Source organism: Diadema antillarum, unplaced genomic scaffold, assembly GCF_040938485.1.
Source record: "Diadema antillarum isolate AM-2024a unplaced genomic scaffold, OU_Dant_1.0 seq00000716_RagTag, whole genome shotgun sequence".
NCBI classification, from domain to species: domain Eukaryota; kingdom Metazoa; phylum Echinodermata; class Echinoidea; order Diadematoida; family Diadematidae; genus Diadema; species Diadema antillarum.
Genome location: NW_027271620.1, coordinates 460333 through 476115, shown reverse-complemented (window position 1 = coordinate 476115; position 15783 = coordinate 460333). Strand labels below are relative to the sequence as shown.

Sequence of the window (15783 nt, the reverse complement as noted above, 5' to 3'; positions counted from 1 at the left end):
CATCTGTGACAGGGCTCGTCAGCATGTGCAGAATTTTTGATCTTTTTTTGGCATTGGCCATAACAAGAATTGTGCAACAAGTCAGCATACAGTGGCTATACATACACTAGACTGATGGGCAAAACAACTTACAAGGCTATCACAAGGGCTTCTTTCTCTGCCTGCTTCACAGCTTCAGCTTCAGTCATATTGGAAGAATCCACACCTTCCTTCCGTTCTTTGTTGAACCACTGGAGATCCTTTCCCTGTTGCCATCTTCCAACAGGTGCCTTCAATGAGTGACCTTAGAAGTGATTAACAAAGTGTAATTAGCAAGAAAACAAGTAGGCTTCACAAATCAAGTTACCCGGTACATTAAAACCCACCGAGGACAAGTCCTGAGTATACTCGCGTAGGTGCCTGTGGGAAATGCATGTTGTAGTAAAATCAGTCCATCCTCAATGGGTTAACACTAACTACATCTGCAATTTTCAACAAATGAAGACTACACTGGTTACTCATGTGTTCCATTAAAGGGAAATTCCATCCAGTTATATGTTGCTTTGTATGAAAACAGAAAAATTACAGAAAGAGATAAGTATTCTCTTTTTTTTTTTGGAAAACATATCTTCTTACCCATCAGGATGAAGGTGAGTAATGGAAACTTTTTTCCTATATGAGTGGGATTTCATAGAAATTTAGTGACGAAATGTGATTATGTAAATATGCATTTGAACATTAACTATGACGAGGTGCAAGTCACTCAACTATACATTGAAACACCACCCCTCTATTCAGAAGGTCTATAGCATTGCGTGTAAAGAACAAACTTTCATGCATGAGACTACGCAGAGTGGTTTTGCATTTTTTCACTGGGGATATCGTGTGTTGAGAATGAGAACGGCTTTAAGTCTTCTCGAACACTATGGGTTTTGTGGTCACTTAACACCCTTATCATTCTCAACCGACGATATGATGATGTCAAAATATCACTGAAAAACCTGATAATGTACAAGATAAACAGAAAAACAATGATACCTAAGATTATAAATGCACGTAAGAAAAGCATTAATACGGGCATTTCACACATTGTTGTCAATAGAGGGTAGGGGTAGAAATCTAGATCTATCTGGTTTTAAAATACGGCATAACCGAGTGCGTCAAAATAACCCACGCATTCGAACAGTTACTGTATATGCTGCTATTTTTTTGCAGATATCATCGCAAATTGACAGAGGTCTACATAAGCACACTACTACCTTAGCATATGGCGACACTTTCGCGTGTTGCTATTAAAATTCGCAGTCCAACTGAGATTCGCGAAATTTGCTAAAACTAGACCCTTGCAAAAATAACAGCTTATGCAATATCTTGGAGCGTGTACCGAAAATCGCATTTTCAATGCGCACTTGTGAATTCAGAGTATTTTCTTTACATGTGAGTAAAATTTCAGGCAAACTGTTTGACCAAAAGATCGGTCTGTATCTGGTCGTCGGGAATATACTCCGCAGAGACTGCGTCTAGCTTCACGGTAGAGTGATAACTTTAAAAAGAAATAAAAGACTCCTCCTGACAGACGGATCTTTCTGTCTAGTAAATTGTGAAATATTTTAAGTATCTATTGTCAACTGATAGAAAAACATTCAGGGTGTCGATATGTTGGACACCCAACTAACACTAACACGTTAGAATACAAATACCAGTATGGTAGGTAAGCCACATCTCACCACCATGCCCCATATCGCCATAGCGCATATAAATTTGTTGACTGAAAGATCAGTGTGTACAGTATCTGGTAATCGGGGATATGTTCCGAGGAGACTGAGGAGAGCGGAGGAGTGTGATAACGTAAAAAAAAAAAAAGACTCCTGCGGACAGACGGATCTTTCTAATAAATTTGCTGCTTACGCGCAAAGAAAGACAAAAGTGTGCAGTAAGATAGGCGCAATACGCAGAGAACATGCATTGGTTTGATTTGCCATTAAGAAAGAAGTCTGAAACAGGCATCAAATCGCTCAAATTTGTGATTTTCTGGAGTTTTCAATTTGTCATTTAGCCAGTTTTCTCAAATTTTCACATATTCTATGATATGGAATGTGTCAGCTAGTGCAATTAGACGACGATATCTCCATAGGTGGAATCCAAAATGATTGTGCGAGATCAGGATCTGAACTTTCGGTATTTTCAATCTTTGTGAAGCAAAAATCGGGCAAATTTGATTGTTTTTTTTCACATCAAAATCCCAGTAAAAGTTTAGGGGTGGCGATAGCTAGCGTATGATTGGGGGGTACCACCTATCAGCACCCTAAGCTAAGGACTGGCAACTCTTTTATTCAAAAAGTATAAAAACGAATTTGCCCAAGTTTTGCCTCAAATATGCCGTAAATATCAGTCAAATCCCGTGACCGTTCTGTTGATTCTGAATCTCCATTGTAAAATAACCAAATTTTAGTGCATGCCATGCATTTTCTTCGCCCAGCTTATAAAAGGGTACCGGTACCTCATGATCGGCACCCCCTCCCTCCATAAGTAATACACGTGAATTTCAGTCATGTGTCGTTAGTGAGCAGATGTGTAATGGAAATGCGTGTTTAGTTTGGTTTGTTAGTTTGTTTATGAGTTTATGTTTGATTTTCGTTTCTTCGTTTTTTTGTTTGTTTTCATAGTTAAAGTGATGGCACTTACTCCCACGCGTAAAGCGTACCTTTTCGTTCTATACACAAACAGCCACAATATGCAGGGTGCCGATGTCAAGGTACCCTGCGTCCTGCCAATGCGACAGGTGCCAGGTGGTATGGTTGGGTGTCCATCACACCGACCACCTAACGTTTTTCTATCAATAGAAACATGAAAAATCTCACAATTTGCCTGAAATTTTACTCATGTGTGGAGAAAATACTCCGGATTCACAAGCGAGCACTGAAAATGCGATCTGAGGTACACGCTCTAGATGGCGGCTTCAACGCGTGGGGTGTCATTTTTTCTGCACTCAGTTGCCCTGTACATTTAAACCGACCACCCTGACAATACGTATAAAGCGCACTTAAATGCGTTTTTTTCGACAAGCTGCTGTTTTTTTCTAGCCGTCATTTTTTCCCCAATAATATTTGAACATAGTTTGAATCCTTCGATATTACTTTTGAAGGACTGTTTGATGAATTTGAATGGATTTTCATCAGGAAACTTTTCATCGTAATTGAAATAATGATGAGTCGGTTTGTTTTTTCACATTCATTTCTCGTTTCTGCTTCAACTCGTACAGGCGACAAAATAATCATGTCATGTACTGTACGTGTATAAACGTATGTGTAACATTTGTGCATGATCGTACAAGCGGCGGAGTTTGAGAGAGCGGCATAATGACAATTTTGCGGTCAAAATTGTCAAATTTATTACAGAAGGATACTCTACATCTAACAACGAGTCAGCAAAGGTAGGCCTAGTTATATGTAGTTACACGATAAATCTTATTCGATTTTGCTAAATTTCGGTAATAATTAGAGGGAATACTTATTTGTTTTCGCCTCATTTTACTCGGTAGCGTAGCCCAGTGAAGAATCGAACACCGTTGCGCGTAGTCCCATGCGTACATTTTCTTTCTGTACGCGCAATGCCATTACAGAGCGCGGTCGGTTCATATGGACCCGGTCGGTGTGTTGAACACCTACCATACCCTTAGGGCTTAGGCATAGCCTTACCATACCACCAAAAATGAGCGAGAGAAAACTGACACTGCGCGCAATTCGTGGCGATATTGTTGTAAGGCAACCTCGAATTCTAATTTTGAGGACAGCATCAGAATCTGTAAAGTTTTCTCCACTATAGTACGAGCACATTTCTAGCCGATTTCCAGTCAGTTTTGATATTACAATCACTGGTTGAACTGGCCGAATGCAAAGCTCCCACAGTATAAGTCATATTACCACTAATGTTAGACCTAGTTGACCGAAGAAAGATCGGTCTGTATCTGGTCGTCGGGGAATGTTCCGCGGAGACTGTGTCGACGTGTCTGGCTTCACAGATCCCCTCCTTATACATAGGAGAGCGGTGACGCCAAAAATGTGCCCTCCTATGTGAACCGGAGTGAGGAAATCCTATCGTTCGAGTCAAGCTATTCGCGTGCCCTCGAAAAACGAGCCCGAATACCCGAATAGTATACTTCTACGTGAACGCAGCCTAATAGTTCTGTGTACAAGGAGCGCCCGCGGGACAGATATACCCTTGACTGAAAGATCGGTCTGTATCTGTCCATCGGTGAATGTTCCGCGGAGACTGCGTCTGGCTTCACGGATCCCCTCCGTATACGGAGGACAGCGTTAATGGCAAAATATAAAAGAGTCCTCCGGACAGACAGATCTTTCTGTCTAAACCACTAGGAGCGCCCTGGACCGGTCGCAGGGGTTACAAATGTACTATTACAAATGTATTATTGGCGTAGAGAGCGCCCTGCGTGGTTGCCTCTTTTCTGTGCTCTGAGTTGTTTATGATTTTTGTGTTGTTCTGTGATATTATTTTTGTGTCACTGTGCCAACTGTATTGTATGTGCTTTGTGAATCTCCTGGACCATTTTTGTGTTAAATGGAACAATTTATCTAAAGACATAAGAAATGCACCATCTCAAAATTGTTTTAAGATAAGACTCAAGAAAAAGTTGTATTCATCCATATAAGGTAGTTTATAGTGAGGGCTGCTAAATTTCTCTTGATTATACTAAAATGAAATACATGTACATGTATGTACAATGTTGCCTTGTTTGTTTTAGTATTACAAGTGTGTGTTTTAGGTTCTCTTTACCTCTCCTTAATGTATTTTTTCTTTCTTCTCTTTTCTTTTCTTTCTCTTTTTCCTTCTTCCTATCTGTTTTCCCTCCTGCATCCCTAGCTTTAGTCTCTTGTGTATCTATACTTCGTCTTGTAAATATGTATATTTAAAAAAAAAACAATGTCTTTTTAGCTATGTTTCAATCAGATTCAACTGCATTTTCAAATGTTAAAGGTGCACTCACTTCAAGCTGTGCTTACTGAGTTGTCACCTCCAGTTTGTCATTACTGAATTGTTACTGCTGTTACACGAATTGATCTGGAAATAAATGTTCTATTGAAAAATTGAAATTAAGTAATAAGTAATTCGAGGATTTGGCTGAAAATCGGCAAACTGGATTTGGGGTTTGATATCGTTTGTACGGGAGCTACACTAAAACCTTCATATTCAGGTATGTGTTTATGCGCTCATGTGAGCCTAGAGCTGTTACGCGCGTAGAAGTCATACGCGTTTGTGTTCATGCGCTCAACTGTTGTACTTGAATGAGCTGTAGCTTTTTAAAATTTTTATGTACGTTTTGCACAACGCAGTAATGATAATGATCAGTATAATGGAACGAATGAGGTATATATGTTTGTTGTGAGTCTAATACTGACTCTTTTGCCATGTATGTATTGTTGTACAGCCACATGCACTTTTAGTAGGTCTATACTACCAACTGTGAAGAATGATAAGAACATGTCTAGTACCGGTATCAGAGTAAAAGGCTACTCAAAAGCATGCATTTTGTATTATAAGAATGCAAGCTCTACTTTTCACATGTCACTGCTTACCAGTGGAGATGTTGAAATCAACCCAGGTCCGTCATTTAGTGTGTCAGCTACCAAAGATCATGCTGTTGATAACAATACAAGACGTGCATATAGTATTTCGGACCTTTTACAGCTGATGTAATGTTTACTCCACTAAACCTTCTTGTAAGTGCCTTAGGATTAATGAAGTGACATGGCAACGAATAACAGCACTACAGATTAACAGAGTGAAAAAGACTCACAGAGGTAAAAGAGTAGTAAGACAAAATAGGGATCAAACGGTGAAGTTGTTACCCGAAAGAAAATTTGTGAATTCTGATATTTCATGTATGAATTTGAAATTTGCTATGTTAAATGCCAGATCGCTGAAGAACAAAACCGCTGAATTTGTAGATTATATTCTTGATCATGAATTAGACATTGTTGCTATTTGTGAAACATGGCTTACGCCTAATGATGCTGCTCCGATTGGTCAATAATTGACACCACATGGCTTCACATTTAAGCACATTCCCAGAGTTGGCAAACGAGGAGGAATAGCTGTTGTGTAAAAGTCAATTAGATGTCAGAATTGTACATTCCCCAAATGTTATGACATTTGAAATGATTCAGATGACTCTGAATTAGATGCAGAAATCGTTGCATTTCATCAATGTATATTGTCCACCCAATTCAGTACAGTTTCAGATTTTCTTGGATGAGTTTTCTAATGTGCTCGATAGACAGCTTCTCTGCTCGTCTGACTTGTTGATTGCAGGTGATTTCAATATACCTGTGGATTCATCAACTTCAAATTCGAAGTTGTTCTCTGAATTATTGTCAGCCTTTAATATGATTCAACATATTAATGAGCTAACTCATAATCGAGGCCATGTACTGTAAACGTCAATATTTTCGCGCGATTAATTTTTCGCGCTGAGCGGCTCGTAAACATATTCGCGGGTTCTTAAATTCGCGCTCCGCAGCGGGTTAATACACAGTCTCTGTTTTCATCCAGCGATGCCAGCGTACGATAAGCGACGTAGCGAGCGGCGCGAGTGCGAGTACAAGCGCTCAACTACGTAGTACATAATTTTACTCGATGTACTGTAGTACTAGTACTGTAGTCGCGGGGATGTAGCAATCGGCCATGGGCTCGGTGCGTGCGGTGCGTGCGATGATACTGCTATATGCCAGGGCTGCACACTAACCCATTTTTTCTGCCGGTCCAACCTGTCTCTGTCGCACCGGTAAATGCTCCGTTTTACCATTTTTTACCGGTCCGAACAGAAAATTTACTGGTCAACAACGACAACATATATAAACAATAAATGACTCGCAAACTTATTTTCTTGTTTTTTATGGACGTTTTACCCCCCCCCCCAAAAAAAAAAAACCCATGTACATTTTACAGATTAGTATTTTTTGGGGTAAAACTTGCATTATTTGTTGCACAAGAAATAAAAAAAAAAGATAGGAAAAAATAGAATGTTTGTTTGCGAATTACAGTGTAAAATGATAATGAACAAAATCAGACTGTATCAAATGCGTTTGTGACTTTTTCTAAACATCGGCGCACGAACTTGCTGCGTAACCTGATCTTGATGGTCAGTTGGATTGCGACGATTTAATGAATTATTTTAGCTGTGATATTTTCTGATGCACGCGCTACAAGGGGTTCTTTATTTTTCTCCCGATAATCTATTCGCATTGTGCATGCGTTCTTGAAAAGTACACGACATGCAGGGCGGAATTCGCAATCCTTTTTGCGCCCATTTCCACCTCAAATATTAGCGGGATTGTGATGATTTCATAAATTACTTCGGCTGTAATATTTTCTGATACACGCGCCAAAAAGGGGTTGAAAATGTGTCCTTTATTTTTTCCCGATAAACTCTTCGAATTTCGTAAGTGCGTTCTTATAAGATGCACCACATGGCCGAATTCATGATACTTTTTGCGCCTATTTCTACCTCAAATATCAGCGGGATTGTGACGATTTCATAAATTACTTCGGCTGTAATCTTTTATGATGCACGCGGAAAAAGGGGTTGAAAATGTGTCCTTTATTTTTTCCCGATAAACTCTTCGAATTTCGTAAGTGCGTTCTTAAAAGATGTTCCACACGGCCGAATTCATGATACTTTTTGCGCTTATTTCTACCTCAAATATCAGCGGAATTGTGGCGATTTCATGAATTACTTCGGATGTAACTTTTTGTGATGCACGCACCGGCTAGAATGGTTGAAAATGCGTTCTTTATTTTTCTCCCCATAATCTCGTCTCATTCCGTACATGCGTTCTTGAAAGGTACCGGTATACGACACGGCCGAATTCACGATCCTTTTTGCGCCTATTTCTACCTCAAATATCAGCGGGATTGCGATGATTATATGAATTACTTCGGCTGTAATCTTTTATGATACACGCGCCAAAAGGGGTTGAAAATGTGTCCTTTATTTTTCCCCGATAAACTCTTTGCATTCGTAAATGCGTTCTTAAAGGACAAGTTCACCTTCATAAACATAAGGATTGAGAGAATGTAGCAATATTAGTAGAACACATCATTGAAAGTTTGAGGAAAATCGGACAATCAGTTCAAAAGTTATGATTTTTTGAAGTTTTTGTGCAGTACCCGCTGGATGAGAAGACTACTGCAGTGTATGAATAACTTAGATGTCACATGCGTACAACAATATAAGGAAAATATAAAGAGAATTTCACAACATTCCATCTTTTGAAAAAAGTACACATTCCCCTGACTCGTTACCGATACATGTTATGGGTAATATTATTCCCCCTGCCCTTAGAAAGAGGCAAGTCAATTGCTCTTTTATTATGCGAAAAAAGTGAAAATATGTTATCATTCGGCTGTAATCTTTATGATGCACCGGCCAAAAGGAGTTGAAAATGTGTCCTGTTTTTTTCCAACAATAAGCACTTCTCACTGCGTACATGCCTACACGCGGTCACGGCCGAATTCACGATCCGATTTTTACCTCAAATATGTAAGCGGGACTGCGATGATTTCATGATTTTTTTTTCTCCCTAGCATTATCTCTTCACATTTTGTGCATGCGTTCTTAAAAAGTACACGGAAGGGCCGATTTCGTGATCCTTTTTGCGCCTATCTTCATTATGAGACCATTCTGAACGAATGAAAATATTCATTTGTGAAATGACTGTGTAAAATGAAAATAAACGCAATCAGAATTTTCTTTTATATTTTCTTTATACTGTTGTACGCATATGACTCACAAGCTGTAGTAGTCTCCTCATCCAGCGGTTCCAACTCAAAAATTTAAAAAATTCATAACTTTTGCATCGAATGTCTAATTTTCCTCAAACTTTCACTGATGTGTTCTACTAATATTGTTGCATTTTCTCAATCCTTATGTTTATGAAGGTGAACTTGTCCTTTAAAAGATATACGACACGGCCAAAAATCATGATTCTTTTTGCCCCTATTGTTTCCTCAAACTTCAACAAGATTGCGATGATTTCATGAATTATCATTCGGCTGTAATCTTTATGATGCACCGGCCAAAAGGAGTTGAAAATGTGTCCTGTATTTTTCACCCAATAATCACTTCTCACTGCGTACATGCCTACACGCGGTCATGGCCGAATTCACGATCCTTTAAGCGCCTATTTCTACATTAAATATCAGCGGGATTGCGATGATTTTATGAATTACTTCGGCTGTAATCTTTTATGATACACGCGTCAAAAGGGGTTGAAAATGTGTCCTTTATTTTTCCCCGATAAACTCTTCGCATTCGTAAATGCGTTCTTAAAAGATATATGACACGGCCAAAAATCATGACTCTTTTTTTGCGCCTATTGTTTCCTCAAACTTCAACGGGATTGCGATGATTTCATGAATCATCATTCAGCTGTAATCTTTATGATGCACGGGCCAAAAAGAGTTGAAAATGTGTCCTGTATTTTTCACCCAATAATCACTTGTCATTGCGTACATGCCTACACGTCACGGCCGAATTCACGATCCTTTTAGCGCCTATTTCTACATAAAATATCAGCCGAATTGTGGCGATTTCATGAATTACTTCGGATGTAATCTTTTGTGATGCACGCATCAGCTAGAATGGTTGAAAATGCGCTCTTTATTTGTCTCCCCATAATCTCTTCGCATTCCGTACATGCGTTCTTTAAAGGTACCTATACGACACCGCCGAATTCACGATCCTTTTTGCGCCTATTTCTACCTCAAATATCAGCAGGATTGCGATGATTTCATGTATGACTTCGGATGTAATCTTTTATGATACACGCGCCAAAAGGGGTTGAAAATGTGTCCTTTATTTTTCCCCGATAAACTCTTCGCATTCGTAAATGCGTTCTTGAAAGGTATACGACACGGCCAAAAATCATGATTCTTTTTGCGCCTATTGTTTCCTCAAACTTCAACGGGATTGCGATGATATCATGAATTATCATTCGGCTGTAATCTTTATGATGCACGGGCCAAAAGGAGTTGAAAATGTGTCCTGTATTATTCACCCAATAATCACTTCTCATTGCGTACATGCCTACACGTCACGGCTGAATTCACGATCCTTTTAGCGCCTATTTCTACCTCAAATATCAGCGGGATTGTGGCGATTTCATGAATAACTTCGGATGTAATCTTTTGTATAATGCACGCACCAGAAGGGTAAAAATGTGGGGGTCTTTTTATTTTCTCCCGATAATCTTGTCGCATTTGTGCATGCGTTTTTGATAACCAACACGGCATGCAGGACTGAATTCAAGATCCTTTTTTCGCGGGATTGCGTTGATTTTATGAACTGTTATTCAGCTGTTATCTTCTATGATGCACTCACGAAATGTGTCCTTTATTTGTTTTTGTTTTTTCTCCTCTATAATCTCTTCGCATTTCGTAAGTAAGCTTTTGAAAGTAATCTTTTTGGGACGATTTTTACCTCAAATATGTAAGCGGGACTGCGATGATTTCATGATTTTTTTTTCTCCCTAGTATTATCTCTTCACATTTTGTGCATGCGTTCTTAAAAAGTACACGGAAGGGCCGATTTCGTGATCCTTTTTGCGCCTATCTTCATTATGAGACCATTCTGAACGAATGAAAATATTCATTTGTGAAATGACTGTGTAAAATGAAAATAAACGCAATCAGATCCATTTACTGTATCGCTGAGTATTGAATGTCTTTTTACTTTTTCTAAAAATGGACACAAGTAAATTAGTTATTACATAACTGCCACGCTGCTGCGAAGCCGGGACCGGAACGCAGTTACACTGTACATCAAATTGCACCGGTAGACATAAAACGAAAACTTGCGTAAAACTTGTTGAACAGTGCGATATCTTGCATTCTGTTTCTCCCTGAACGGGGCTGCTCTTTTTTCTTTCTACTGACCCCACCAATGCTTTTTTTTTACTGGTCATGTCGGACCGGTAACTTGTGGATTTCCTGAAAAGTTACCGGTCCGACGGTGACTTTTGCCGGTCTTTGACCGTCGGACCAGCGCCAGTGTGCAGCCCTGTATATGCGTAAACATGTCTGTGCTACGTAGCTGTATCATCGACGAAGCGCACACAATTCAGGCCGTTCAAAATGTGCATAGAAAATTGCGAAGATATATTCGCGCATTTTTGAATTCGCGCTAGCCGAACGTAGCGCGAAATCCGCGAAAATTAATGTACCGCGAAAATGTCCACGTTTACAGTATTAGATCTGCTTATAACTCATAAAGGTAACACTGTACAACTTTGTAATACCGGTGTTGTGGAAGGTATATCAGATCATTCAGCAATAATGTGTGAATTGAACCTTCCTAAACGTTGTATCAAAAAAACATTTGTTGTGACACGGAATTTGAAATCTGTAAACCCACAAGAGTTTGTTGCTGATACTCATGTTTAAATCTCTTTCATCAGCTGAATCTCAAGTTAATAATGTTGATGATGAAGTGAATTTGTAGGTATAACACCTTACTCACTGCCACCCTTGATAAGTTGGCACCTGAGAAACGAATCAAGGTCACAATACACCCCAATACGGAATGGTATACCCCAGAAATAGCTCAAGCAAAACTGCTTCGCAGACAGTTAGAAAGGAAGTCAAGGTCCACAAAACTGGAGATTCACAAGCAGATGTATCATGCGCAAAGGCGATGTGTAAATGCCTTGATTAAAGATGCTAAGTTACAATATCATTCAAAAAAGGTTACGGATTGTGGGAAAGATACAAAGAAGTTGTACAAAGTTGCTAATGCTTTACTTTACCGAAAACAGCGATCTCCTTTGCCAGAACACCTCACTCATGGTGATCAAGTTGAGTTAGCCAATTGTTTTAATCAATATTTCATTGATAAAATTGTGGCAATCCAACGGAGTTTCCCAACTCGTTGTGAACAGCCAAATGACATTTTATGTGAAGTCAAGTCAGAATTGAGTGAGTTTCAGTCTGTCACTGTTAATGAGATAGAAAAGCTTATTAAGAACTCACCTAACAAATCATGTGAACTTGATCCAATCCTAACAGATTTGGTGAAGAAGTGTGGCAGAGTTTTAGCACACGTTATCACAAGAATCATAAATGCTAGCCTGAAATTAAGTGTAGTTCCACAGGTGTGTAAAAAAGCAGTTATTCATCCAACTTTGAAAAAAAGCAGGCTTAGATCAGGAGTGTCTAAAAAATTACCGCCCAATTTCAAATTTACCTTATTTAAGTAAATTGCTTGAAAAGGTTGTTTTCTAACAACTGACAATGTATCTGCAAGATAATGAATTACTTGATTCATTTCAATCTGCGTACAAGCCTGGTCATAGTGTAGAAATTTGTTAACACTGTTAGTCAACTTATCAGATATTGTATTCAGAGAATTAGATAGTGGTACAAAACATCACTGCTCTTATCATGCTTGATATGAGCTCAGCTTTTGACACAGTCAATCATGCTATTCTGATTCAACAACTGAGATATTTGGGCATCAAAGGAACTGTTCTTGATTGGTTTATATCCTACTTATGTGATCGATCTCATTATGTCAGAATTGGTGATTCTACCTCTTGTAAAACTATGACAAAGTTTGGTGTACCTCAAGGTTCTGTTGGAGGCCCGCTGCTTTTTTCTCTGTATATGCAACCAATTAGTGAAGTATTTCGCAAGCATTGTATTAGTTATCATTGTTATGCGGATGATATACAACTATATTTGTCTTTTAAACCCACTGTGTCTTCATTGTCATCCGCCATTGCAAAACTCGAAGCATGTTTGCAAGACCTGAAAATCTGGGTTACATCCAATGGCCTTAAACTAAATGATGATAAATCTGAGTTTCTGTTATTGGGATCAAAGCATATGAAAAACTAGAAATGTCGCGACGGCGACTGATGCCTCTGCCATAATGCATGATTCTCCCAATAGGTGTATAGTACAATGTCTTCACAATGTGTGACGACAGTTTCACATAACTGGCAAAATATCGAAATAACACTCAGGTTTGTCAGAAATATCTTGAATGTTCACTTTCCACGAATTGGGTTTGCTATTTAATTGACCTAATTGTCTATTAAAGAGTGCAGGTACACATATTTGGGGAATTGAAAATTTTTACTTGACTTCTGACCGACCTTATTCTAAGTTTATGCATTGAGTATAATTTCCAAGGTATGAAGAAAGTGTGTAATTACAGTACAAAATATATATATTTTTTTCATATAAACCTGACCTTTGACCCTTAACCTTTGACCTTTGACCTTCTGGCTGGAAATTTCCAAGAGAATCTCTATTAAGTAATACATACATATATGATATTAAATTTTAAAACTAATAATGCTATCATTGCATTATATACTAACTATATAAGGGAAATAGTAACATTTTAAGGAGTTGACCTTGACCTTTGACCCCCCTGACTATTGACCCATGACCCCTAAATTCCCTAGATAATCCCTGCCAGTCAGTACATGCATATGTACCAAGTTCCATGAAGATACATTGAACCATTTGCGAGAAAAGTGATATTGCAACATTTTCACCTAACCTTTGACCTTTTGACCTTTGACCTTATGACATGAAACTCTCTCTGGAGAATCTTTACACAGTAGTACATGTCTACACTAAGTTTCAAGAAAATAACTGCGGGCATTGCATAGATATGGGGGAAATAGCAACATTTTTAGCATTTGACCTTGACCTTTTGACCTTTGACCTCTTGTCAATGTCACTAAAATCTACTCAACTAATTGTCCCATCATACATCATCCTTGGACCAAGTTTGGTGAAAGCTGCTTCCTCCAGTATTGAGTTATCACGTAAACAGATAAATTTTAAGATTTGACCTTGATCTTTGACCTTTGACCTCTGTCCGATTTCACTGAAAAACTAATCAAGTAATTGTCTTATCAAACATCATCCTCCAACAAAGTTTGGTGAAATTTGCTCCATCCAATCTTGAGTTATCGCGTAAACGGATACAATTTCATGATTTGACCTTGACCTTTGACCTTTAGCCGATTTCACCCAAAATCTAATCAAATCATTGCCCCATCAGACTTCATACTTGGACCAAGTTTGGTAAAATTCCAGTAAATATTACTCAAGTTATCGCGTAAACGAAAGCGGACGGACGTACGGACGGACGGACGGACAACCCGAAAACATAATGCCTCCGGCACCACTTCGTGGCGGAGGCATAATAAGCAAAGTTGATTATCAGTCATGTCATGTCAACATCGGTAGCACTTGCATTACTCCGTCGAAAACAGCCCGTAATTTAGGTGTCATATTTGATCAGGAAATGTCATTTCGAAGTCATGTAACTCATATTCAGCGGAATGTTCGATATCAGTTGCGTAATTTAAGTTTCATAAGGAAATATTTGTCTAAATCTGCAGCTGAGATACTTATTCATGCTTTGATTTCTTCTCGGTTGGATTTTTCGAATTCATTGTTGTGTAATCTTTCAAAAAAAGATGTCACAAAACTTCAACGGTTGCAAAATTCTGCTGCCCGATTGTTAACTTTTACTAATAAGTTTGATTCCATGTCACCAGTTCTCCGTTCCTTACATTGGTTACCTGTAGAAAAAAGGATTATTTTCAAGATTCTGTTATTAGTACATCATTCAGTTCATTCTTTTTCCCCCAATATACATTTCTTCAAAAATACAATCCGACACGAAGGCTACGTTCATCATCACATGCATTCTTACTCCAAACACCCAGAGTAAAACATGGGTATGGTGATCGTGCTTTTTCCGTTATGGGACCCAAATTGTGGAATCAGCTACCTCTTCAGTTAAGGGAACTGTCATCGACAGAGTCATTCAAATCCAAACTTAAAACTTATCTGTTCCTTTCATACTGAGGACTGTAATTGCTGTATGTCATTAATATTGGATCAATATTGTATTTTTAATTGGTATATATTTGTTTTTGTTTACCATTTTCTTATTTGTTGAAATGTTTGAATATGTATGCATGTAAATATATGATATCTTTTCATTTTTGAAGCGCCATGAGCACTGAAAAGTGGACCTGTGCGCTATACAAGTAGCCACTATTAATAAATTATTATCATTATTATTACCCGGGGTTGGGGTATATCTAGACAGAAAGATCCGTCTGTCCGGAGGACTCTTTTATATTTTGCCATTAACGCTGTCCTCCGTATACGGAGGGGATCCGTGAAGCCTGACGCAGTCTCCGCGGAACATTCCCCGACGGACAGATACAGACCGATCTTTCGGTCAAGGGTATATCCATCCTCGGGGCGCTCCTTGTACACAGAACTATTAGGCTGCGTTCACATAGAAGTATACTGTTCGGGTATTCGGGCTCGTTTTACGAGGGCACGCGAATAGCTTGAATCGAACGATAGGATTTCCTCACACCGGTTCACATAGGAGGGCACTATTCGAAAGTACCGAATAGCTGCGAAAAGTATAGCAAAGTTTCTTGCAGCGTATACCGTCTCTCGTTTATGAAATAATGACGCTTTTGGTCTGGATTTGCCCTTTAGGCTTTAGCAAAAATAAGCATGTAACAATAGACTGACATTCTGATGCAGTTTAGAAATTGATAATAAGAATTGCTGGGATGTAGGAGGAAGAAATCCTCACTGCATGGGATGGTGAGTTGACGGTGCGGGTGATGGTGTACTCGGTGCTCGAATACCGAATACCGCATACTTCTATGTGAACGCAGCCTTAGACTCTAGAGTCTACGGTGGAACGCTTCGCGTTCGGGCTGTGTTTCGTAC

The 15783-nt window shown here is 38.9% G+C and overlaps 1 protein-coding gene across 1 annotated transcript in view; it reads right to left on the bottom strand.

The window, feature by feature from the left end:
- The window catches only part of LOC139737940 (uncharacterized), a 68248-nt gene that overhangs the window by 51757 nt on the left and 708 nt on the right, over nucleotides 1–15783 (bottom strand). Inside the window, exon 2 of the mRNA XM_071648604.1 lies at nucleotides 133–283. Coding sequence (XP_071504705.1) covers nucleotides 133–283 — 151 coding nt within the window. The remainder of the gene's footprint in view (nucleotides 1–132; nucleotides 284–15783) is intronic.